The sequence below is a fragment of the Bubalus bubalis genome, chromosome 4, assembly GCF_019923935.1.
Source record: "Bubalus bubalis isolate 160015118507 breed Murrah chromosome 4, NDDB_SH_1, whole genome shotgun sequence".
Taxonomy (NCBI): Eukaryota; Metazoa; Chordata; class Mammalia; order Artiodactyla; family Bovidae; genus Bubalus; species Bubalus bubalis.
This window is the reverse complement of record NC_059160.1, coordinates 78,078,991-78,103,072: the sequence shown is the minus strand read 5'-3', so window position 1 is coordinate 78,103,072 and position 24,082 is coordinate 78,078,991. Positions and strand designations below refer to the sequence as shown.

Here is a 24,082-nt window from a genome sequence, read left to right as displayed (position 1 = left end):
CCGCCCCTCTCCTGCTTTTGCACTACTCCGAGTGCTGATCTCTGTCTCCCCCTGGTGGCAACCGTCCAGGGACAAGCAGGCACTTGAGCTAGGCAGGAGGGAACATGCCTATAATAAAGATCGCGGCAAGGGAGCTGGGCTGCGGGTACCTCCTTTTGCAGCTTCTGCATACTGGTATAAGTCTGGCCTTCCCAGAAAACAGTTCCCCAAAGGTGGCGCTCACTCCAGCTTAGTTCTGTTTTTATCTGTCCAGCTTCATTCAGGTCTTACCGGTTGAGAGTCCTATTTTGTTGTGACTGTCAGGTTTTAGGGCGTAACTTCCACGCATTTGGAAGCAAGGGGGCGCAGGAGAGTCCAGACGGTAAAAGGATTATAGACATTAGCACCCCCCGCCCTTATTTCGAAGAACTGAGGGAAGAGGGAAATCAGATTGCTCCCTAAAATCCCAAATAGTATCCCTCCCCGCCCCTCGCTCCACCTTAGGTTTCTCCTGCTCTCGGCTTGTTCCATATATTGATCTGTTACTTTACCACTGCTTAGAGAAGGTTGGAGATCGTCTCGAAGTCTCCCTCATTGTCCCCAACCCTTAAGTGGCCGAGAGTGGGCAGTCCAGAAGCGCGGATTCGGCTCATCTGCTGTAGGGCACAGCGTATGGGAGGACCTCCGTGGACTCCGAGGGCGAGATGAGGATCCCCGGTAAATGGGAAGGGGTGGGCTTATGACGCGGGATTTAGGAACAGGCGCGGGTGTAAAGACGCGTGGATAAAACACAAACCGCTTGCCAAGCCGGCCAGAGGTTGTTCTACTAGACGGTTGGGGTCTGTGTCTGATGCCCCCAACCCCGCTAGGCTGCCCAGTGGCTCCGCGGAGCCTGAAGCCTAGAGCGAGTAAAGGATCGCGGAGTGTCCTCAGCTCGGGCTGAGGGGGCAGGGAAGCCGAAAGCCCTGTGCGCCACTTCCTCAGCAGCTTCAGCTTCTGCGGGCCTGTTCCCTCGCGGCTTTACCCTGAGATCCGCCTCTTCTCGGCCTCCCCCTTTCCGCGAACTGCCTCCGCCTCCTTCCTCTGCCTCCACCCTCAATCCCCAACGCTGTTTGTCTAGAGCTGGGCTAGGAGCCCTCAATCGGCCAGAGCTCTGGATGTGGGTGCCAGACAATTCCACGGCGCCTCTCAAGATGGACAGCCGCTACACCAGCTCCGCGGGCCTCGGGGATTTAAACCAGCTGAGCACGGCCATCCCGGCCACGCGAGTGGAGGTGTCAGTGTCTTGCAGGTGAGGACGCAGCCCTTCCCCTCCGTCCTTTGCCCCCACATCTACTGGGTCGGTAGCGTTTGGCAAGCGCGCAGGGTACGCCGAGGCTCTGCGAGGGTGAGAAGTTGCGCTATGAGAGGGAAATAGCTCAGTTGTGGGTCTCGAGTCACCGCCGGGTCGAGTCGCAGAGCGAAGAGCCAGAACTAGGAGCGAATGGTGGGATATGGGACTGAGACTTTCTGGGAAATGCTGTAAAAGTTGGCTGGGCTGTGACTCAGCGGCGGGAACCCCTGGCCGCCGCCCACTTTACGAGCCCTTTTTCACGTCCCAAGCTCGAGCTGTGGGGTTGGGTGATGACAGGAATCGAAGAGCACAGCATTGCCAAAAGCGCTTCTGACCAATGCGCGCAGTGGCCCAGGATTCCCTCTGCTAGGCTATGCAAACCTGAGGTTGGCACAGTTGGCTCCAAACCGGGCAGCTTCCTCCCCACCCACTTCCTGGAGCCATCCAGCTTGCTTCCCCGCCTGCTCGCCCGCACCTCCCCTGGGGGAGCCTTTTTGCCTTTGACCTACTACGTAGAGATTTCCACCGCAGCCTTACCTAAACTGTGGGAAGTCACGACTTTCTGCCTGCAAGTGGATACATTTGAGTGCCTGTAAAAACCTACACTCTGCTGTACATTTCAAACTCCTTTGGCTGACGTTCTTTGGGTCAGTTTCCTTGTAAATAAAGTAGCGTAATTGCTATATCGCAGATGATTTTAAGATGACAACACCGAGTGGAGCCCACTCCCATGTTTGCAGACTTTGATCTTTCTCAGTGGAAAACTCTTAACCTGAACACTTTTCACTTGTTTTTAAAGCCCTCAAATCCCTTCCTTCCTTTTTTTAAGGAAAAAAAAGGAAGAAATCTAATTAACATGGTTAAGTATCGATGTAAATAAGCCCCTAGGCTTAAAATACTATCAATCTAGTGATATTTAATTTTGCATTGTCACAAGACTAAACCTGAAAGCCAGAAGAATGATTTCTTAAGGCTGACTTCAGACCATTAAACACTAATGCTGATAGTGATAGCTAAATGCTGCCTGAGATTTCTGCCAGTTGAACAAGTGAAACTGTATGGAAAATTCTTCTTAGACATTAATTTCTAGATCTTTTTCTCTTTTCTTAAGCTGGCTTTGGATGCTAGAGGGAGGTTATCAGTATTTAACAGGTAATGAATGCATAGCCTGAAGTCCTACAATAACAGCATTTTCTAGAGTTCTTATTTTCTGCTGAAATCCTATAAATCTGAATGGCATGTGGCCTGTATGAGGAATGAATACAAATGTCAGTTAAGTCTGAGTTGCCTATAAACTTTTTAGGGATTGTGGGGAAATGATACTTTAGTCTTCCTGCCAATAAGGTCCATATTTAACCACTCTCTCTCCCCTCTCTGATGCTTGTTTGCTGTGGTGCTGGGAACCTTGGTCAACTGGCTTTAATCCAATTTCTTTCAGCTTGCTACCTCAGAACCTGGAGATCCCCTTGTGTCACCCCTTTTTTTGATACCATTGATTTCATGTATTGTTTTTAATTTTTCATGTTCAAATAAAAAAGTTTTGGAAGAGAACCCAAATACTTGTAGTACTTATTGATAATTGAATCTTGTGATGATAGATGATGGTGTCCCTGGGGCTTTGGCGTAAGAGATCTGGTTATACATTCTGGCTTTATATATATTCTGATGTCTAAAATGAAGATAATTTTGGCATTTATCTTATATAGGGTGTTATCAGAGTTTAATAAAATGATATCTGAAAAACACTAACAATGTAGACATGAAAGAAAGGGTTAAAAATATTAGCTATTATTATGATATTGGAAATAGTATTTATTGAATCAGTATATTGCATATGGTTCAGCTATGGAATTCTGTAAATAGTCCTTCTCTTTTGAACTTCAATAAATTGGTTAAAGAAGACACAGATAGAGGCAGCCTCAGGGTATCTGTTCTTTTTTTCTCTTTCTTCTTTGATATATATAAAGAGCATACTTCCTAGATTGCCTGTTGGGATTTTATCTAGCAGCAAGGCACAGTTGTAGGTCCTTTAGCCTTACCATTGGCAAGCAGAGCAAGGAATCACCTTGTTTTTTCATATTGAAGACTTCTGATGATTTGCTGATGACCTTTTTGATAATCTCCTTTCATTGTGGCCAGTCTAAGATTTTTTAAAAGCTTTATGATGTTTGCATCTTCATTTTGAGTGAGGTGAGAAAATCAACAATTGAAGCTTGAAGTAAAATATAATTCATGGAAATCATTTAGTCTATTCACTTAAGGAAGTGTTTGAGTGTCTTTTATGTTTAGCACTATGCCATGTTCCATGAGAAATGCATGAGAAGTTCTCTAAAAAAGTGAAATCTTCTTGGGAGATAAATATTATATAACACATAATAACATAGGACTAAATCCAAAGATGAGGTTCATGAAGAGGAATGGAAGATATCATTGTGAGACAGAATACTTGGAATGTGCTACAAAGAGGAAATGGGGCATGAGCGGAGACAAGACAGATGGCATGGTTTTACTAGAGAAAGAGCAGTGGAGTTTCTGTAGTAGCTACAAAGTTGGTATGTTAAAGTGACAAATATTTTCTAGCTATATTTATGCAGAGATAATGTTCCTACTCTTTAACTTACCTTCTACTCATTATTCAGCTCTTCTTGCATTCATTTTTAAAATTTATGTTAATTTGTAAATTTTAAGATTTTTAAGTTATTGGGTTACCTAATTAAAATGTCTATAGATGAAATGACACAACCTTAGAAACATAAAATAACATTCCTGTTTTATTCTGAAAACAGATTAATATAAAATAAAGGTAAAAACAATGGGAAAAGTAATACACAGTAATTAACTGTTTTCCCTGAGACCTTGGTTTGTGGCACTATTTCTCACACATTGTTTTGATGATTTTGTTATTGTCATGTCATTTTGATAAGCCAGTTAGAAACTGGCTTATCAAGTATAATAGCAGGGATAGCAGTCTATATTTCTAGACTTTGTAGATTAGATATCACAAATGAATCTTACTGAGCCAATAATCCTATAATGGTAATAAAATTAATTTTAAAATCTAGTGTGGAAGGAAGAATACAAAGTGGAAAGTAATGAGTGCCTATTTTGTATTAGGAATTCTAAAAAGCACTTCCTGACCTGGCTTTAGGAGAAGACAATGGCACCCCACTCCAGTACTCTTGCCTGGAAAATCCCATGTACGGAGGAGCCTGGTAGGCTACAGTCCATGGGGTCGCTAAGAGTCGGACGTGACTGAGCGACTTCACTTTCACTTCTCACTTTCATGCATTGGAGAAGGAAATGGCAAACCACTCCAGTATTCTTACCTGGAGAATCCCAGGACGGAGGAGCCTGGTGGGCTGCCGTCTATGGGGTCACACAGAGTCGGACACGACTGAAGTGACTTAGCAGCAGCAGCAGCAGACCTGGCTTTAACTGTCTTGCCTAATCTCCCACTACTCCTCACATAAGCTCTATGACTGAACATAGTGTCGACTTAAAAAATAGTCACAACCTACAAGTTGAGAGTTATGTTTTATTTGGTAGGAATTTTTAGGACTTCAAGCCCAGGAGACAGCTTCTCAAGTGACTCTGAGAAAACTGCTCCTAGGAAGCACAGGGAGGAGTCAGGTTATATGGAAGTTTGCAATAAGGGGAAGGTAGTCTGAACATCAAAAGATTATTGTTAATTAGGGAAAACCAGATATCCCAAGTTTAGGAGTTTAGCGCTTTTCTATGCATGGGAAGATGTAAGAGTCTGGGCTTACTGAAATTATTCCTTTCATATGCATCCCAGCTATCTGGGACAAGGTGCTCACCAGGGGGACTGGTTGATGGCTGCCGGATTGTTTTTCTTGGGTGCCCTCTGGGCTCAGAAATTCATATTTGGAGGGCCAGAATCACAGATTGCTGTGATATCCTTATTAGTTGATACAGCAGGAAATACTCCATTTCACAATAGCTTAACAACTATGTGCTTAGTATGTGCAAAAGTTGGTGCCAGATAAAAGTTGACTACAGAACAGTACTAAGAGGTACAGTCCCAAAGCATGTTCTCTTATCCTGTTGAACCAAACTTTCTTTGTGTGTGTGGCTGTGCACATGCTTTTCTCTGACCTGAATGTCCCTTCCTCCACTCCCTTCCTTTCTTGATTAGCATTGTCTCCTTCTTCCAGACTCAGATATAACATAATTTTCTATCATGATCCTCTCCCAAGCTGTATTTTGCTATATTCTCAGAGCAGCTGGAAATGGCAGCCTATTCCAGTATTCTTGCCTGGGAAATCTCATGGACAGAGGAGCCTGACAGGCTCAGTCCATGGGTTGCAAAGAGTCGGACATGACTGAGCAACTAAGCATTCAAAGCAACTAATATGTGCCAATATCATAGTTATAATTACTGGTCTCTGTAGTCTTCTTGGGGACAAATTTTGTCTCTTTCCTGTCTATGCATTCTGAACTTGGCACAGAATAAGTAGTCAATAAATGCTAGATGCTGTAATTCTCTGAATGAATCATCTGGCATGGGATAGAGGTTTGCTTGTTAAAATATAGACTCAGATTCCAAACTAGATCTACTGAATGAAAATGCCTGGAACTAAGGCCCAGGAATCTGTACCTTTAGCATGTTTACCATGTGCTAGCTACACACATTAAACTAAAAAAAATATTGGTGGAATGAACAAATCTGTGACTAAATCAACACTGAACCTAGTAGTCAGAAGTTTCTGTTTGCTTTGTATAGTGTCATTAGTGATTCATTCTCAACTTGTACCACACACCCCAGCAAGCTGACAAGATGTCAGGCTCTGTTAGCATTGCATTCTTCTCAGACACCTCATATATACATACGTTTCAATTGGAGGATAATTGCTTTACAATGTTATGTTGGTTTCTGTTATACAACAATTTGAATCACCAGAGAGCACGGAACTTAGTCCCCTATATTATACGGCTGCTTCCCTCTAACATCTTTCTACACACGGGCTTCCCTCTAACATCTTTCTACACACGGTAGTATATTTGTCAGTGCTATTCTCTCAGTTCGTCCCACTCTTTCCTTTCCCCACTGTGTCCACAAGTCTGTTCTTTACACCTGCCGTGCAGTAGGTTCATCAGTACCATTTTTCTAGATTCCACATATATGTGTTAATGTGTATTTGTTTTTCTCTTTCTGATTTACTTCACTCTGTACAACAGGCTGTAGGTTCATCCACCTCACTACCACGACTCAAATTTGTTCCTCTACTGGCTGCGTGATACTCTATTGTGAACCACAACTTTTTTATCCATTCATCTGTTGATGGATATATAGGTTGCTTCCGTGTCCTGGTGTCCTGGCTATTGTAAATAGTGCTACTATGAACATTGGGGTACATGTACCTTTTTGAATTATGGTTTTCTCTGGGTATATGCTCAGAAGTGGGATTGCTGGGTCATATGGTAGTTTTATTCCCATATTTTAAGAAATCCATATTGTACTGTGGCTGTATCAGTTTACCTTCCTACCAGTAGTGCAGAAGGATTCCTTTTTCTTCATCCTCTCCAGCATTTATTGTTTGTAGATTTTTTGATGATGGCCATTCTGACTGGTAAGAGGTGATACCTCGTTGTAATTTTGATTTGCATTTCTCTAATATGTGATGTTGAGCATATTTTCATCTATTTGTTGGTCATCTGTATGTCTGCTTTGTCAGACACCTCATATTAAATAAGGCTTATGGATTGTCTTTTGGAAATTTTTTACCAGACTGTTTTTTTTTTTTTTCTTTTAGCATTTCTCTATACACCAAAAGTTTTATTTTTTTTTTAAGTATTTTATTTATTTTTAAAAATTTTATTTTTTAACTCTACAATATTGTATTGGTTTTGCCATATATCAAAATGAATCCGCCACAGGTATACATATGTTCCCCATCCTGAACCCTCCTCCCTCCTGCCTCCCCATACCATCCCTCTGGGTCATCCCATTGCACCAACTTCAAGCATCCAGTATCGTGCATTGAACCTGGACTGGCGACTCGTTTCATATATGATATTATACATATTTCAATGTATATTCTCCCAAATCATCCCACCCTCTCCCTCTCCCACAGAGTCCAAAGACTGTTCTATACATCAGTGTCTCTTTTGCTGTCTCATATACAGGGTTATTGTTACCATCTTTTTAAATTCCATATATATGTGTTAGTATACTGTATTGGTGTTTTTCTTTCTAGCTTACTTCACTCTGTATAATAGGCTCCAGTACTAGTTTGATGAGTTTATGTCTCTATGACTATAGTTACTTGGTTTGGATTAACAATACTGTCAGTTAAAAAAAAACACACATGCAACCTAAAAGTTGAGAGCTAGGTTTTATTCAGTGAGAATGCTAGGACTCAAGCCTGGGAGACAGTATCTCAGGTGACCCTGAGAGACACTGACTCAGAGGAAGCAGGGGAGGAGCCAAGGTATATACAGGAGGGGCAGGTAATCTGAGTATTAAAAGATTACTGTTAATTAAGAGAAAGTTAAATCTGAAAAGAAATTTAGAGGTTAAATCTGAAGAGATTTAGTGATCTAGTGAGATAAAGTGATCTTCTTTGTATGGGAAGAGATTTAGTGAAAGTGAAAGTGAAGTCCCTCAGTCCTGTCCAACTCTTTGCGACTCCATGGACTGCAGCCTGCCAGGCTCCTCTGTTCATGGGATTTTCCAGACAACAATACTGGAGTGGGCTGCCATTTCCTTCTCCAGGGGATCTTCCCAACCCAGGGATCAAATCCAGGTCTCCCACATTGTAGGCAGATGCTTTTACCGACTGAGCCACCAGGGAAGTCCCTAATGCCAGAGATTTAGAGATCTTCTAAATAAAGAGATTTAGTGATCTTCTATATATGGGAAGCTGCAAGCATCAGGCTTGTAAAATCATTTCATTCATATGTATCTAGCTCTCTGGGGCCAATCCTGCTTTCTTTATTATTCACATACTAGTTCCTTGTATACTGTAAAAGATGGTGAATGTGGCAGATGGTTGCCTGCCTCTCACTTCCCTCTAGCTCCTGTGTGCTTACTGGGGAGGAAGTAGCTGATGGCTTTCAAATAACTGACTTTCTTTCACCTGAGCTCAGAAATTTGCATTTGGAAAAGACTTGTTTACTGGTAGAGCATAGAGGAGAAAACATTTCATTTCATAGTCTCTCCCCATGGTTGGAAATTTGACAATATTAGGAAATATTTCATAACCATTGTTTCTTTTGTCCCATGGTGCTTGGAGACTGATCCTAGGTCAGGTGGAAATTTTTTGTTGGTAAGTCATTCCAAGTGTTAATTTCTGGATTAGTCCCATTGATGGATAATAAAAAGATCCTCTGAATCCTCTATCTTCTAACCTAATAGGATCCAGGAGATATTTCCCTTGTTGTTTCTTCCTATACCTAGAACCACATTATTACAATTATTCTACATTATAAACGTGATCTGTTTCTTCAAGCTGTTTAACTGTCATTAATTTGGCTGGGGTCTGGTTATACATCATCTAATACAAGAGACAACAATCTTATGAAATAAACAGATTACAAGCAATATAGCTAATAACTTGTTAAAGTTACAAGTAGGGGTTCAAACCATGAGCTTCCGACACCAAACTGTCTTCCTAAAAGATCACCAAGACTAGGAAGTGGATCATCTAAGGCAGCAATATAATTTTTCCTGTGAGTCATTAAATGTGTTATATTAGAGGATTCATGTGGTATGAAAACATAACATTTAGTTTGAATTATAGCACTGTTGCCTCCTTGAGATGTGCTAAGGATATCAAGGGCCATACGATTTTGTAATACAGCTTTTCTCCACATAGAGACTCAGACTTTAGTAGGCTAATAGCCTGGCTGCTATCATTTAAGGCCTTTTGAGTGAATTCTGTTAAGGCTTCAATATGAGAAATAATGTTTTCTCACATTGCAAATAAGATGCAAAAGTAGCTGCTAAATGATCATACCAGTGAAATACAGATCTCTTGGTTCTTCAGGCTCATATTGGTGGTAAATTTGCTGGAGTTACATCTAAGTTGTACATAAATGGCCTTGAGCCTAAGGGAATCCTAAAGTATACCTTCCTAGCCCTCTTGGCAGAAGCCGGGGTCATAAATTGGACCCACAAAGCCTTTGAGTCCCATTAGTTGCCAGCCAGTTTATTTCTAGTCTTCTAACCCCATCTGTTCCATATCAATCACTGTCTTGAAGAGACATGGTACACTGGCAGTTTTCATAAGACACCCAGCCTAATTTTCTAGTGTTATTAACTTGATTTTCTTTGGTATGATTTAATTGTTCTAAGCATAGGGGGAGCCTTTAGGCTTAGGTGACCATAGCCTGGTGTTAGCAGATAAAGCCATCCCATAACTGAGGAAGTGTCCCTCCTAAAAGTCTAGAGTTTACATTTTTTTTGTTTTGTTTTGTTTTTTTTAGTGGAATTTAGCATGTTGTTCTGACTGAACTAGAATAATCTTAAGGGAAAATTCATATTTATGGCCAGGGTTAGAATAAGTGTGTTTGACTGGGCAAGTAAGTGAGTCTCATCTAGTGATAGTAGCCCAAACTGAAAACTGTAATTCCTTTCCTCTAAAATAAACTTTCTAAGAGCCATCCAATCAAAACTTTGGAGGGGAGAAACCCACCAAGGTAAACCAGTGGTAATGGACGCAGGTAATTGACCACAACCGAATAATTTGATTGATTTCTAAAATTTGCATAAGATTGTGCCAATGATAAAAAAAAAAAATTGATTTACATGCAAGAGTCCAAGAGAACAAGAAGAAAACATTATGAACAATCGTACAGGTCAGGTCCAAGATCTCGGTTCAGTTGTCTACTTTTGATGTCATCTTCTTGTCCTAGTGTTGGTCTTTCCCTGTTATCAGAGCACTGCTCTAAGGTGAGTTTGAAAGTCAGCAGTTCTCTTTATATACCAGTCTCATGCAGGAGCCCTTTTTAGGTGAGAATTATGAATTCAAGAGTCAATTCCCTGTCTCCCAGGCTCGAGTTCTAACATTCCCACTGAATAAAACTTAACTCTCAACTTTTAGGTTGCGCATGTTTTTAGTTAACAATACCTTCCTCAATAGGGTGTTAGAAATATTCTTTTCAATGACATGCTGCAACTGCTTTAATGGGATTGAAATAGGAATTTATGTGCTGGTAGTTAAACAAAATGATTGTAAAAATGTAAGTTATATAAGCCTAAAGTTAAATAGATTACAGTAAAGCAAAGTTAAGGCATACTCAAAAGTTTTTACTTTCTATTTTAGTAACTACATTTTGTTAGACATCTAGATTCTTTGCTATCATCTTTGCTCTACTTTTTTAATCTGTGGGTTGAGAATATTATGCATTCGTGTGCTACTGCTCATCTCACTTCAATCCATGTTCAGTAACATCACGATTGGTGGCTTGAAATTGACCATAGTGGGAATATTTATAAGTGACAAACACTGCAAATCAGAGTTTGAGTTATTGTTTTATTGTTGTCTACACATAAGACATTCTGTGGGAATCAGTTGGTTCTACAGAATTTATAAGAAAAGTATTATATTTATTATTATTTGTAAATTGTGTGCTCATCTACACATACTTTATATCAATAAAATTTATAATAAATTATGTACACACAGCATGTACATGCATTTAGCTTTTTGGGGAAAACCTGTGGTTAAAGATATTTGCACATCACTGTTTATAGGCCTTTTATAAAACATACAGCATATACAGGGGGAAATTATTGCTTTTGTTAGATTGTCACTATTAGAGATGGTGATATCAAGTTTGGCTCTGTCTCTGGTTTTACTCTTTACTATAAGTGGGGTTGTGTGGTCTTTTATAATCTATGAAAATTTTGGCCGCCTGCAAGTATCAGTACAGTTCAGTCGCTCAGTCGTGTCCGACTCTTTGCCACCCATGAACCGCAGCACGCCAGGCCTCCATGTCCGTCACCAACTCCCAGAGTTCACTCAAACTCATGTCCAAAGAGTCGGTGATGCCATCCAGCCATCTCATCCTCTGTCGTCCTCTTTTCCTCCTGCCCCCAATCCCTCCCAACATCAGAGTCTTTTCCAATGAGTCAGCTCTTCGCGTGAGGTGGCCAAAGTACTGGAGTTTCAGCTTTAGCACAATTCCTTCCAAAGAACACCTGGGGCTGATCTCCTTTAGAATGGACTGGTTGGATCTCCTTGCAGTCCAAGGGACTCTTGTGAGTGAAATAAGAAGATGATTGAAATTTTGTATACTTTTTCCTTTCTTCTCCTTTTCATGTGGTCCTTTCTGTATCCTTATTCTTCTTTACTTTGAAGAGTTTTTTGTTTCTCCATCTACTAGTGGAATGTACTTTGCAAATTTAGGTGTTACAGTTCCAACTCATTTAGTGATTCATTGACCACTGCGGGAAGCAAATTGAGATTTGAAGAGACAGAATCTGATTGGGCCAGTGAGAAATGGTCTAGTTTGAAACAGATACTGATACTATTATGAAATCTTTGGTGAAAGAGAATCAAAGTGCTCAAACACAATTGGCAGCTCCACCCCAGTCCACATTGGTTTATTTCTTAGACATACTTTACCATTCTTTTGTCAGACAAGATGTTTGATGTTAGCATGTAAGTAGTGTTTCAAATGATCTGAGCTAGGAAAATAAGTCACAATGTGGGAGTTGCCTAGGTATATCTCAGCAGAGAAAAGCTTTGCTCATGTTGTGTCAGTAGTTTGGTCCACCCTGCATGTATGTATGTATGTGTGTATGTACATATATATATATATTAATGCTAATATATATATATTAGCACTTTAAATGTTCAAAACAGCCTTGTGATGTTGAGAATGTGCATCTAGAAGCAATTCACAAAGCAGGGCCCCATGAGAGAGGATGCTAAAGCTGTGCTTTTTTAGGTATGCTGTTTGTGGCATAACAGTCAGAAACCTGAATTCCTCACTTGATTTTATTCAAGTCAGAGAAGAAAAATAATTCCTCTCAAAGAGGTTTTATTCATTTGTTAGCCCGTTTTATAACAATAGCCAGTTTGCTTACTCCTGAGGAGCGTGGGTGTGGAACTAGACCACATGAACCTCTTTGTTTCCCAATTTCTTCATTTGTAGAGTGGAGATAACAATAGTCCCTACCTCTTATATTTGTTTTGAGGGTTACATAAGCTGATACAGCTACATGAGTTAAAATAATGTTTGTCATATAATTGCAAATAGGCATAAGCACAAAATAAAAATCACCCAGTATTTCATCAAACTATATCCGTTTAGTTCATTTCTCTCTGTTAGGAGATGAAGATATTGAGTAATAGCCTCCGAACTGAGAAGGAATTTTGAGACTGAAAAAAGGAGGAAGCAAATGAAGTTTCTGTTATGAAGTTTACTGTGGGTAACATATAGGCAGGAAAGATGGGGTGGACAGAAGATTCAGCGGCATTGACAACTGTACTCTGCACTGCCGAAAGGGATACAGGGGGTTCTAAAGGAGCCAAAGGTAAAAAAAGAATCTGACTACCAAGTGAGAAGCATATCCACAGTCTAGAACTGAGGGCACCCACCCTACTTAACCATCTCAGCAAAAGGCACTCTTCCAGCTTTCATTTTAAATGAAGGCAAGGGTAAAAGGGAACTCAATCTGGCTTGAGTGCATTCGTTTGTGGGTTAGGCTAAATCTCAGTCAGGTGGAAAGGACTGCAGACCTAGATGGAGCTGAAAAGGTAGCGCCAGAATGGTTCGGTTACACACTCCACCCCCACCATCTATATGGCCCACACTATCTTTATCCACCATTCTTCCAAGAATACTCTAGAGCCAGATATCAGGAGTTTACCTGCCATCCGCACACATTGTCCCCATGTTATAAGGTTGAAAGACAACGACCCCTGACATTACTTCAGCAATGGACATTCGCAGCAATCTATACACCTGTAAGTCAGAGCAATTGTGGATGTCAGCATAGGTGGTGGCCCAGGACAGGAAGGCAATAGTGGAGGTATGTGGCACTAATCCTAGAAGGAAAACGCTAAGGATAATAAGTGTTTTAAAGGTTGTGCTTGCCTTAGTTGTTCAACCATGTCTGACTCTTTGCAACCCCACTAGGCTCCTTTATTCATGGGATTCTCCAGGCAAGAATACTGGAGTAGATAGTCACTCCCTTCTCCAGGGGATCTTCCTGACCCAGAACCTAGGTCTTCTGCATTGCATGCAGATTCTTTATTGTCTGAGCCACTGGGGAAGGCCTTTTAAAGGTAGCAAGAAAGACAAATCTTCATTCAGAAACTACACTGTAGTTTGTTCTCCATGAGCCAGGATCACCCTGGACTTTGGCACCTTCCCCATAGGACAATACCAGACATTTTGTCCCTTTACATTAGAACCAGGCAGGGAGATATTATATGAGGGGGCTTTAGTAGTGGGCCCATAAAAGAAGCCCTATTTCAGTCTCCCATTTGATTTCTATACGGGAGATAACCTTGGTTATTCTGGGCCTTCACTTAGACAGAAAGATTGAGGAATTACTATGTCAAGGCCTAGCCTTGCCCTTGTCCCCAAGGTAAAAGAATGCCAAACCCCTGTGAGGGGTATACCATTACATCTCCAATCTAAAATAATCTTCCCAGGTAGAAGGTTTTGTGGCCCTCCTAGGATAAGACCTGCATCCCACTGGATAAGTCTCAGTCCTTCTTCTAACACTTGAAAATTTAAGGATCTAGTTGGTAGAATAGGTAGTCAGCCTCTCAGAAGCAGACATGTGGCCTGCTGTGATTTGGTGTTTAACAGTCAGATGGCCTCTAATAATAGTCAAGATAACCTCTTAAAGACTCATCTGGAGAAAGTTTCTTCAATGTCTCTTTCAGTTCTTTCTACCAACCCTGCATCTGTTGGGTTATATGGCAGATGGAAGGTCTATAAAACCTCATGGGCTTCAGCCCATTCCTTTACGTCATGCCCAGTGATATGGGTCCCTTGGTTGCTATCTATATAAATGGGGGCCGGGTACATATTTCTAACTTGGTCAAGCCCCTAATAGTGGCTTTTTGATTTGCTCTTCTACTAGGAACAGCTTCTATCAGTCAGGTCTCTGTATTTGCACAGGTCAATCACACTTGTGTCCTTCTGATAAAGGCAAGGGGTTGATGTAGTCCACTTATCATCTGGTCACTGGGCTAGTGGCTAATCTGATGTGACCAGGAATATGTCTCAAGGGTTGTCACCACAAGCTACAGTGGGGCAGTCCCTGTCAAATGCCTGCCCGTCAGTGTATTTGATGTAGAGGTGGAACCTCTTGGCTATCTCCCAGATGGTTTTGGGGCCTCAGTGTCTCGGTTTTCAGTGAAGCCGCTGTGCCATATCCAAGGAAGTCTTTAAGTCTTCTAGGAGAACAGCTCCTGCCTTGGCTAAGGTGTCTGCTCTGTGGTTCCCGGGTAGTGTAGTTGGAGAATATACAGAGATGCATCTTACCTTGACGGCAGCACTGGGTTGTGCGCACACATCCCATATGTCCCTCCATAGGTCAGCTCCCCGCAGGGGCTGTCACAAGATAGTCTGACTTTTCTGATATGTTGTGGCATCCACATGGTCAGACCCTTCCCACAGTCCACCTGTCTGTGTTTGTGTAGAAGGGCATAGATTCCTGAGTTACCATAGTCCTTACTACCCTCAGTTTAGCCCATTGCCTGCTGTGCTTAATGTCTTCTTCAAACCAAGTGACACTGAAATCCAGGGGAACTGCTGCAGTGGGCCAAGTGTAAGTATTGCTTTGACTGCTGCCATTGTGAAGCATGTCTCAGGATGGAGGGAGTCCTAATTCTCTTTTTGACTTGGCTGAGAAGGGGAGAGATGGGTGGTGTCTGAGGGGCCATATCTGGATGCATGTAAGACACTGGCCCAAAGATGGAATGTAATTCCATAGATGGCAGATTTGAATTGTGCACAGTACCTTGTTGCAGATACGGGTGCCACTTTTGCAGTGTGCTTACTTGGGCACAGTTACTTTTTGGTTTAAGAAGCATGTTCTTAATCCATTTACTTACTGGCAGTAAAGTTTGAAAGTCGAGATCAGTCCTGGGTGTTTATTGGAAGGACTGATGCTAAAGCTGAAACTCCAATACTTTGGCCACCTCATGCGAAGAGTTGACTCATTGGAAAAGACTCTGATGCTGGGAGGGATTGAGGGCAGGAGGAGAAGGGGACGACAGAGGATGAGATGACTGGATGGCGTCACCAACTCGATGGACGTGAGTTTGAGTGAACTCCGGGAGTTGGTGATGGACAGGGAGGCCTGGCGTGCTGCGATTCATGGGGTTGCAAAGAGTTGGACACGACTGAGAGACTGAACTGAACTCAATAAGTCAGTGGTGAGGCCTGTTTGCTGCAGGGCCAGGATGACTATCAGGAGCTGTTTTCCAATAGAACTTTACTTCACTTGGGGTCCCTTCCACAACTGAGACTAAAATCCTAGTGGGATGCTTTTCCATTCCTGCCTTTCCCACAGACCCTAGCCAAAATTTCTAGATACAAGCTTACATCTAATTCACAGACAGCATTCCATATACATATGCCCAGAGCTTGAACTTGTTTTACTACAATTTTGGCCTTTTCAAAGGCTTCCTAATGGTGGATGCCCTAATCCCATTTTTGCCCCTTTCTAACCAGAGAGTACTATGTGAAGAGAATGTCACTCAGTTGTGCCCGACTCTTTGTGACCCCATGGACTATACAAACCATGGAATTCTCCAGGCCAGAATACTGGAGTGGGTAGCCTTTCCCTTCTCGAGGGGATCATCCCAACCCAGGGATCGAACCCAGGTCTCCCACAATGCAAGTGGATTCTTTTTGAGCCACCAGGGAAGCCCAAGAATACTGGAGTGGGTAGCCTATCCCTTCTCCAGTGAATCTTCCTGACCCAGGAATCGAACCATAGTCTCCTGCATTGCAGGCAGATTCTTTACCAACTGAGCTGTCAGGGAAGCCCAGAGAGTACTGTAGGAGCCAAATTATTTGTGCCAAATACAGTATGAAAGGATCACATTCCGGTGATCCCAGAAAGGATTGTAATTCCTTGACTGGCTGGTGTGGCTAAGGCTTGGATTTTATTGATAACCGAGGCTGGGATAACTTTTGTCCTAACCTGACCAAATATCTCCCCAAAACTTTACTTACTACCTGGGTCCCTGGATCTTGTCAGTGTTTACTTCCCATCTTTGGTTTTGTAAATGGCAGCAGTTTGGGAGAGAAGGGACAAGTCATCACAGGTTAACAGTGACATCTATCTAATGAAATAATTCCAACTCAGGGTGGGACGTTCACCAGATTTCTAGGTCCTGACTGACCAAACTATAACAAATGATAGGACTGTAAATAACCCTGAGGCAACGCCTGAAAGGTTCACTGCCTCTCATCCCAGATGAAGACAAATTGATCTTGAAAGCTAGCACCCAAAGGAATGTTGAAAAAAGGGATTATGCAGGTTAAGCACACATTGGAATGTTTTCAGTGCAGAGAAGAGCTGTTGTAAGATAGCAGCAATATTGGAGACCTCCACATGAATGAAACAACACTGTTCAAGAATCAGCAGTTAGAACCCTGTATGGAACAGGGTTCAGGACTGAGAAAGGAGTACAGCAAGGCTGTTTGTTTTCACCCTGTTTGTTTAACTTATATGCAGAGTACATCATTTGAAATGCCAGGCTGGAAGAGTTAGAAGCTGGAATCAAGATTGTCAGGAGAAATATCAACAAACTCAGGTATGCGTATGATACCACTCTAAGGCAGAAATCGAGGAGGAACTAAAGAGCCTCTTGATGAGGGTGAAGGAGAAGAGTGAAAAAGCTGACTTAAAACTCAATATTAAACTAAGATCATGGCATCTGGTCCCGTCACTTCATGGCAAATAAAAGGGGAAAAGGTGGTGGCAGTAATAGATTTCCTCTCCTTGGGCTCTAAAATCACTGCAGATGGTGACAGCAGCCAGGAAATCATAAGATGATTACTTCTTGGCCAGAAAGCTATGACAAACCAAGACAGTGTGTTAAAAAGCAGAGACATCACTTTGTCAACAAAGGTCTGTATGGTCAAGGTTGTGGTCTTTCCAGTAATCATGTACAGATGTGAGAGCTGGACAATAAAGAAGGCAGAACACTGAAGAATTGATGCTTTTGAACCGTGGTGCTGAAGAAGACTCTTGAGAGTCCTTTGGAAAGAAAAGAGATCAAATCAGTCAATCTTAAAGGAAGTCAACTCTGAATATTCTTTGAAAGGACTAATCCTGAAGCTGAAGCTCCAATACTTTGGCCACCTGATATGAAGAACTATCTTACTGGAAAATACCCTGATGCTGGGAAAGATTGAAGGTAGGAGGAGAAGGGGATGACAGAGGATGAGGTGGTTGTATGGCATCACTGACTGGATGGACATGAGTTTGAGCAAGCTCTGGGAGTTGGTGGTGGACACGGAGGCTTGGCATGCTGCAGTCCATGGGGTCACAAAGAGGGGGACACGACTGAGCAACTGAACTGAACTGAAGGTCTACTCAGCTGTGGTGTCTACAGCACTAAGATTTTTTGTTTCTGCTTAGTAAATCAGTAAATAAATCATCAATTCCACTTGGAGCCTCCAGTCACTTCCCACCACACAAAGCAGAGGGCAACATTGTGCCAACTCCTGGTTACTCTGCATGTAGGGAATCTGCTCTAGGGTTCTACTTCCAGTGATGGGACTCTGGGACACATTGCCATACATTTATGGTCAGTAGACATAGGAGTGAACTGTCTTTTGTTAGGGCTTTCTGCAAAGATAACAGGACTGAATTATGTGGTTTATCAGTGTCTTCTTTGGAGTCCTTGCTACTAATAATCCTACCAAATTTGTTTCCATGTCAGCTGTGTTGGTCCTTTCTCTTTTTTCTCCATCCTTTGTTTCACCTTTCTTTCTTTTTTTTTTTTAATTTTATATTTCCCTGGTGGTGGACTCTCTCTGTTTCACTGAAATCTGCTATAATTGCAGCTATCAGAGCTACTGACCATTGGTGCCAGGACTGATAATAAGCTGCCACACCAACCACCAGGAACAAGACTGTAAGATGCAATCCTTCATGTGTGTGTGCTTAGTCGCTCAGTCATGTTCGACTCTTTGCGACCCCATGGACTATAGCCCACCAGGCTCCTCTTACCATAGGGATTCTCCAGGCAAGAATACTGGAGTGAGTTTCCATGCCCTTCTCCAGGGAATCTTCCCAACCTAGGGATCGAACCCAGGTCTCTTGCATTGCAGGCAGATTCTTTATCATCTGAGCCACCAAGGAAGCCCAAGAATATTGGAATGGGTAGCCTATTCCTTCTCCAGGGGATCTTCCTGACCCAGGAATCGAACCAGGGTTTCCTGCATTGCTGGTGGATTCTTTACCGGCTGAACTACCAAAGAAGCATGAAATCCTTCATACCTGCTGTAGATAGCTATTTATCTGGCCCCTAAACTTTTCTGCGTATATAGTATGTCTCATCGGAGAAGGCAATGGCACCCCACTCCAGAACTCTTGCCTGAAAAAATCCCATGGACGGAGGAGCCTGGTAGGCTGCAGTACATGGGGTTGCTAAAAGTAGGGCATGACTGAGCAACTTCACTTTCAGTTTTCACTTTCATGCATTGGAGAAGGAAATGCAACCCACTCCAGTATTCGTTCCTGGAGAATCCCAGGGACAGAGAAGCCTAGTGGACTGCCGTCTATGGGGTCGCACAGAATCGGACACGACTGAAGCGACTTAGCAGCAGCAGCAGCAGCAGTATGTCTCATTCCCAATTCTCTAATGAAGTCATACTTCTTCTATTAGAGTTTTACCTGAGTCCTAATTCAAGTAACAAATTCAGCTACCCATCCTCAGTTTGTCTCATTCCAGCAGCATATGACCTTTACCTCAGGACTAGCTATTCTTTCACTGAGGCTATTTGGACATCTCTAGGTCATTTAGTATGATATTGTCTCCATCCTTGTCCCATAGGCAGTTGCCATGCAGCTACTTCTTGCCTGGTCTCTTTTTGAACTTAATATCAACTCAGCTACTTCTGCAGAGGAGATAGTTATCTTTTGGCTAGTTATTATCTGTTATTGATTCACAAATTACCTTAGTCTTTGTTTAAATGAGGGAGTGAACCCTTAGGTCATTTTTTTCTTCAATAATTTTATCTTCCTACTCAGAGGAATCATTATACCTTGGATCCACTATTTGGGATTCTGGTCTTCCTGTGTTCACTTTCTTGGTGAATACAGGTGCTGTATATGTGCTTAGTTGCTCAGTGGTGTCTAACTCTTGGCAACCCCATGGACTGTAGCCTGCCAGGCTCCTCTGTCCATGGGATTCTCCAGGCAAGAATACTGGAGTGGGTAACCATTCCCTTCTCCAGGGGATCTTCCCGACCCAGGGGTTGAACCTGGGTCTTCTGCATTTCAGGAGGATTCTTTGTCATCTGAGCCACCAGGAAAGCCCAAATACAGGTGCTACCCTTGCATTTTTAGCATGGCTTCCAGGTGTTCTTGTTGTTATACCTTTTTGGCTAGTAGATCCCATCTAGAGGAACAAGCCACTTGTAGATCTTATTCTCAGGCCAGAGCTTCTTTAGATTTTTCTAGTTCCTACCTGAGCTGGAGCTCATTTTCTCTATCAGTCGCAGGACCCAAAGCAGAGGGCATAACCTACCTACTTTCACACCTTAGTGTCTTTTTCCCTATTGTTTTGGTTAGAATGTCTAGTAACTCTTTTGGTGTTTTCAGGGTGTCCTCAAACTCATGTGACTATCTGGAGCATCCCAAACTTGGCAAGATATTCCTACATGGAGGAGGTTAGCTATCCTGGGATTTCCACCACGGACAATGGGCTTTCCCTCGAAACAGTTTCTTTACCCATGCCTGTTTCATTTTTGGTCTCTGGCTGGCTTGCCGATTGTTGGGAGGCTGATATTGAATAATATCTCCCCAAATGAGAAGGAACTTTGAGATCAAAAAACAAAGCAGGCAACTCCGTAAAGCTCAGTGGATGGAAGGGAAGGGAGTAGGCCTGGGGGCTTAAGATGGAGCTGACAATGGAGCCAGTGTGGTTCAACCACATACTGTCATTTATAGTATCATATTTATACTCTCTCCCACTGTCTGTGTAATTATGTGTATGTTCACACACATTGTACAGTGGGATTACACTATAATTCTATACAATATATCTTTTGCACTTCTCTATTAATTTTATGTCATGAAGATGTTATTAGTTCTTTTGCAAATACAACCCTCTATACCTGTGTTGTAGTCTGTTATTTGGGTGTACTGTATCAAGGCTATGGTTTTTCCTGTGGTCATGTATGGATGTGAGGGTTGGACTGTGAAGAAGGCACTGAAGAATTGATGCTTTTGAACTGTGGTGCTTCTGAACTGTTGGAGAAGACTTCTGAGAGTCCCTTGGACTGCAAGGAGATCCAATCAGTCCATTCTGAAGATCAGCCCTGGGATTTCTTTGGAAGGAATGATGCTAAAGCTGAAACTCCAGTACTTTGGCCACCTCATGCAATGAGTTGACTCATTGGAAAAGACTCTGATGCTGGGAGGGATTGGGGGCAGAGAAGGGGACAACAGAGGATGAGATGGCTGGATGGCATCACTGACTCGATGGACGTGAGTCTCAGTGAACTCTGGGAGTTGGTGATGGACATGGAGGCCTGGCGTTTTGCAATTCGTGGGGTTGCAAAGAGTCGGACACGACTGAGCGACTGAACTGAGAACTGAACTGAGTATTTATTTAACTTATCTCTTATTTTCCAAAAGTTACTATTCAAAATATGCTTCAGATGAGCATTCTTAGTTATAAACACATGAGTACATTCTTTTTTTCTAGGGAATAATTCTCTAGAGCTGAAGTTATTGATAAGCTATCTCCTCAGGGAGATTTTAATAGCTTTTTTTGGTTATTTCTCCCTATTCCTCTTTAAATAAACAGAGCCAAGTATAAACTTCTTGCTGTACCTTTCTAAATGCTTTCATTCCCATGAGTAAATTGCACTTAAAGATTAATGAGAATTTGGGGCAGCAGAGTGAAACAGCAAGAAAATTATTTAGGGGTCAGAAGGTGTCTTTAAATCTCATTTTTATCAGTTTTTGTAATGTTATTTTGGATAACATTTCAACTTCTGGAATCTTATTTCCTAATCAGTAAAATTGAAATGCTTAAAAACCAAATTAGTAGGATTATTGGGGAAGTAAATGAAGTAAAGTCTATAAAATGCCTAGCGTTTTATAGCCACTAAAAGGAACTCAATAACTGTTAGTCTTATCTCAGTTTCTTATCAATATATTGCCATGTGGCATACAGGCAATAGGGCTTCCCTAGTGGCTCAGACAGTAAAGAATCTGCTTGCAATGTGGGAGACCTGGGTTTAATCCCTGGGTCAGGAAGATCCCCTGGAGAAGGGAATGGCAACCCACTCCAGTATTCTCCAGTATTCTTGCCGGGAGAATTTCATTGACAGAGGAACCTGGCACAACTGAGTGACTTTCACTGTGTATTTTTCATTTCAGTTATTGTGTTCTTTATCTCTGTTTGGTTGTCTTTTGTATTTTCTAATTCTTTGTTTGAGAATTCTTTGGCATTGCCTTTCTTTGGGATTGGAATGAAAACTGACCTTTTCCAGTCCTGTGGCCACTGCTGAGTTTTCCAGATTTGCTGGCATATTGAGTGCAGCACTTTCACAGCATCATCTTTCAGGATTTGACATAGCTTAACTGGAATTCCATCACCTCCACTAGCTTTGTTTGTAGTGGTACTTTCTAAGGTCCACTTGACTTCACATTCCAGGATGTTTGGCTCTAGGTGAGTGATCACACCATCGTGATTATCTGGGTTATGAAGCTCTTTTTTGTACAGTTCTGTGTATTCTTGCCACCTCTTCTTAATATCTTCTGCTTCTGTTAGGTCCATACCATTTCTGTCCTTTATCGAGCCCATCTTTGCATGAAATGTTCCCTTGGTATCTCTGCTGCTGCTGCTGCTGCTAAGTCGCTTCAGTAGTGTCCAACTCTGTGCAACCCCATAGACGGCAGCCCACCAGGCTCCCCCGTCTCTGGGATTCTTCAGGCAAGAACACTGGAGTGGGTTGCCATTTCCTTCTCCAGTGCATGAAAGCAAAAGTGAAGTCGCTCAGTCATGTCTGACTCTGTGCAATCCCATAGACGGCAGCCCACCAGGCTCCTCCGTCCATGGGATTTTCCAGGCAACAGTACTGGAGTGGGGTGCCATTGCCTTCTCCGTTGGTATCTCTAATTTTCTTGAAGAGATCTCTAGTCTTTCCCATTCTGTTGTTTTCCTCTATTTCTTTGCATTGATCGCTGAGGAAGGCTTTCTTATCTCTCCTTGCTATTCTTTGAAACTCTGCATTCAGATGCTTATATCTTTCCTTTTCTCCTTTGCTTTTCACTTCTCTTCTTTTCACAGCTATTTGTAAGGCTTCCTCAGACAGCCATTTTGCTTTTTTACATTTCTTTTCTATGGGGATGGTCTTGATCCCTGTCTCCTGTACAATGTCACGAACCTCTGTGCATAGTGATTCATGGGGTTGCAAAGAATTGGACACAACCGAGCGACTGAACTGAACTGAACTGAACTGAATTCTTTGTTGAAAATCTCCAACTTCTTGCTCTATGCCTCTACTCTCAAGTTTTTCAAACATTTTTATGATCATTACTCTGAACTCTTTCTCAGGTAGATTGACTTATTTCCACTTCATTTAGTTATTATTTTGAAATTTTATCTTGTTTCTTCGTCTGGACTTTATCCCTCTGCTGCCCGTTTTGTCTAAGTTGTTATTTTTATTTTTGTATCTGTGGTATCTTAGTTATGTTTCTTGACCTTGAAGAAGTGGCCCTCTCTAGGAGACATCCAATGTATCCCAGTGATCTACTCTCTTATTGCCCAAGTTATATCTTCTAGGGAGAATGCTGCATAGATTCTTCTGTTATGGCAGACTATGAGGGAAATTAGATGGAAGTAGTCTTGTTCAGACTTCAGAGACAAAGAAAGTAGAGCAGGCCTCTGACCTTGCTTCTGACCTGCTTGGATACTGCCCTGACTGAGTGCCTGCTGCGAGTACAAGCAACATGGCACCACAGAGAAGATAAGGGAAGGATCTTGAGATTGTTGAGACCCTGGAGCGGGTCTGGCCAACCATTCTAGAGGCTTAACAACACTCCAAGATTTACAAAGCAAAGCAAACAGCATTAACATGAAACCAGAGCTGCAATTTGCTCACAAGTTAATGAGGATATCATTTTGAGGCCTGGGATTATAAATGAGAATCCTCAAACTGCAATTTTGAGGTCTCACCTGTGGAGTGGATGTGCTGCCCAGCACCTTTCCCAGGTAGAATTCTGGATTGCTGTGACACAGGGATTTCCCAGTGCTGTTTGAGTTCTACATGTTGGTCAAAAAACAGCTTGGTGATGTTGTCTGCTGTTCTATTTCTCTTTCCTTTTAATGACTGTTTATTGAAAATAAGTTAGATAATTCTCTATTAAATATTAGAATTGTTTATTTGTGTGTAACAAGTGGTTTATTTTCTTAACAGATCCTTTGAACCTGAGATGAAAGTTAATAAAACTTTGGAGAGAACATAGGCTATGTGGGTAGTCTGGTAGGCTTGGTTGGTCCCTAGTCTGATTGGTTGCCAGATCCTGCCTTGTGCAGGTGCTGCTGGCTGCTGTGGCCACAGAGTGACTGGGTTGCAGAA

General features: G+C 42.2%; 1 protein-coding gene across 5 annotated transcripts in view; it reads left to right on the top strand.

The window, feature by feature from the left end:
• Positions 1-400: 400 nt before the first annotated feature.
• CPNE8 (copine 8) overlaps positions 401-24,082 on the top strand; it is a 334,767-nt gene continuing 311,085 nt past the window's right edge. The window contains exons 1-2 of one of the 5 annotated variants that reach the window (XM_006055240.4): positions 401-696; positions 1,100-1,270. In XM_006055240.4, the coding sequence (XP_006055302.3) occupies positions 1,137-1,270 (134 nt within the window). In that variant the 5' untranslated portion in view covers positions 401-696; positions 1,100-1,136. Of the gene's footprint in view, positions 697-742; positions 1,271-24,082 lie in introns of those variants that run through there. The other 4 variants (XM_025283977.3, XM_044941627.2, XM_006055241.4 and 1 more) reach the window with 4 other exon arrangements.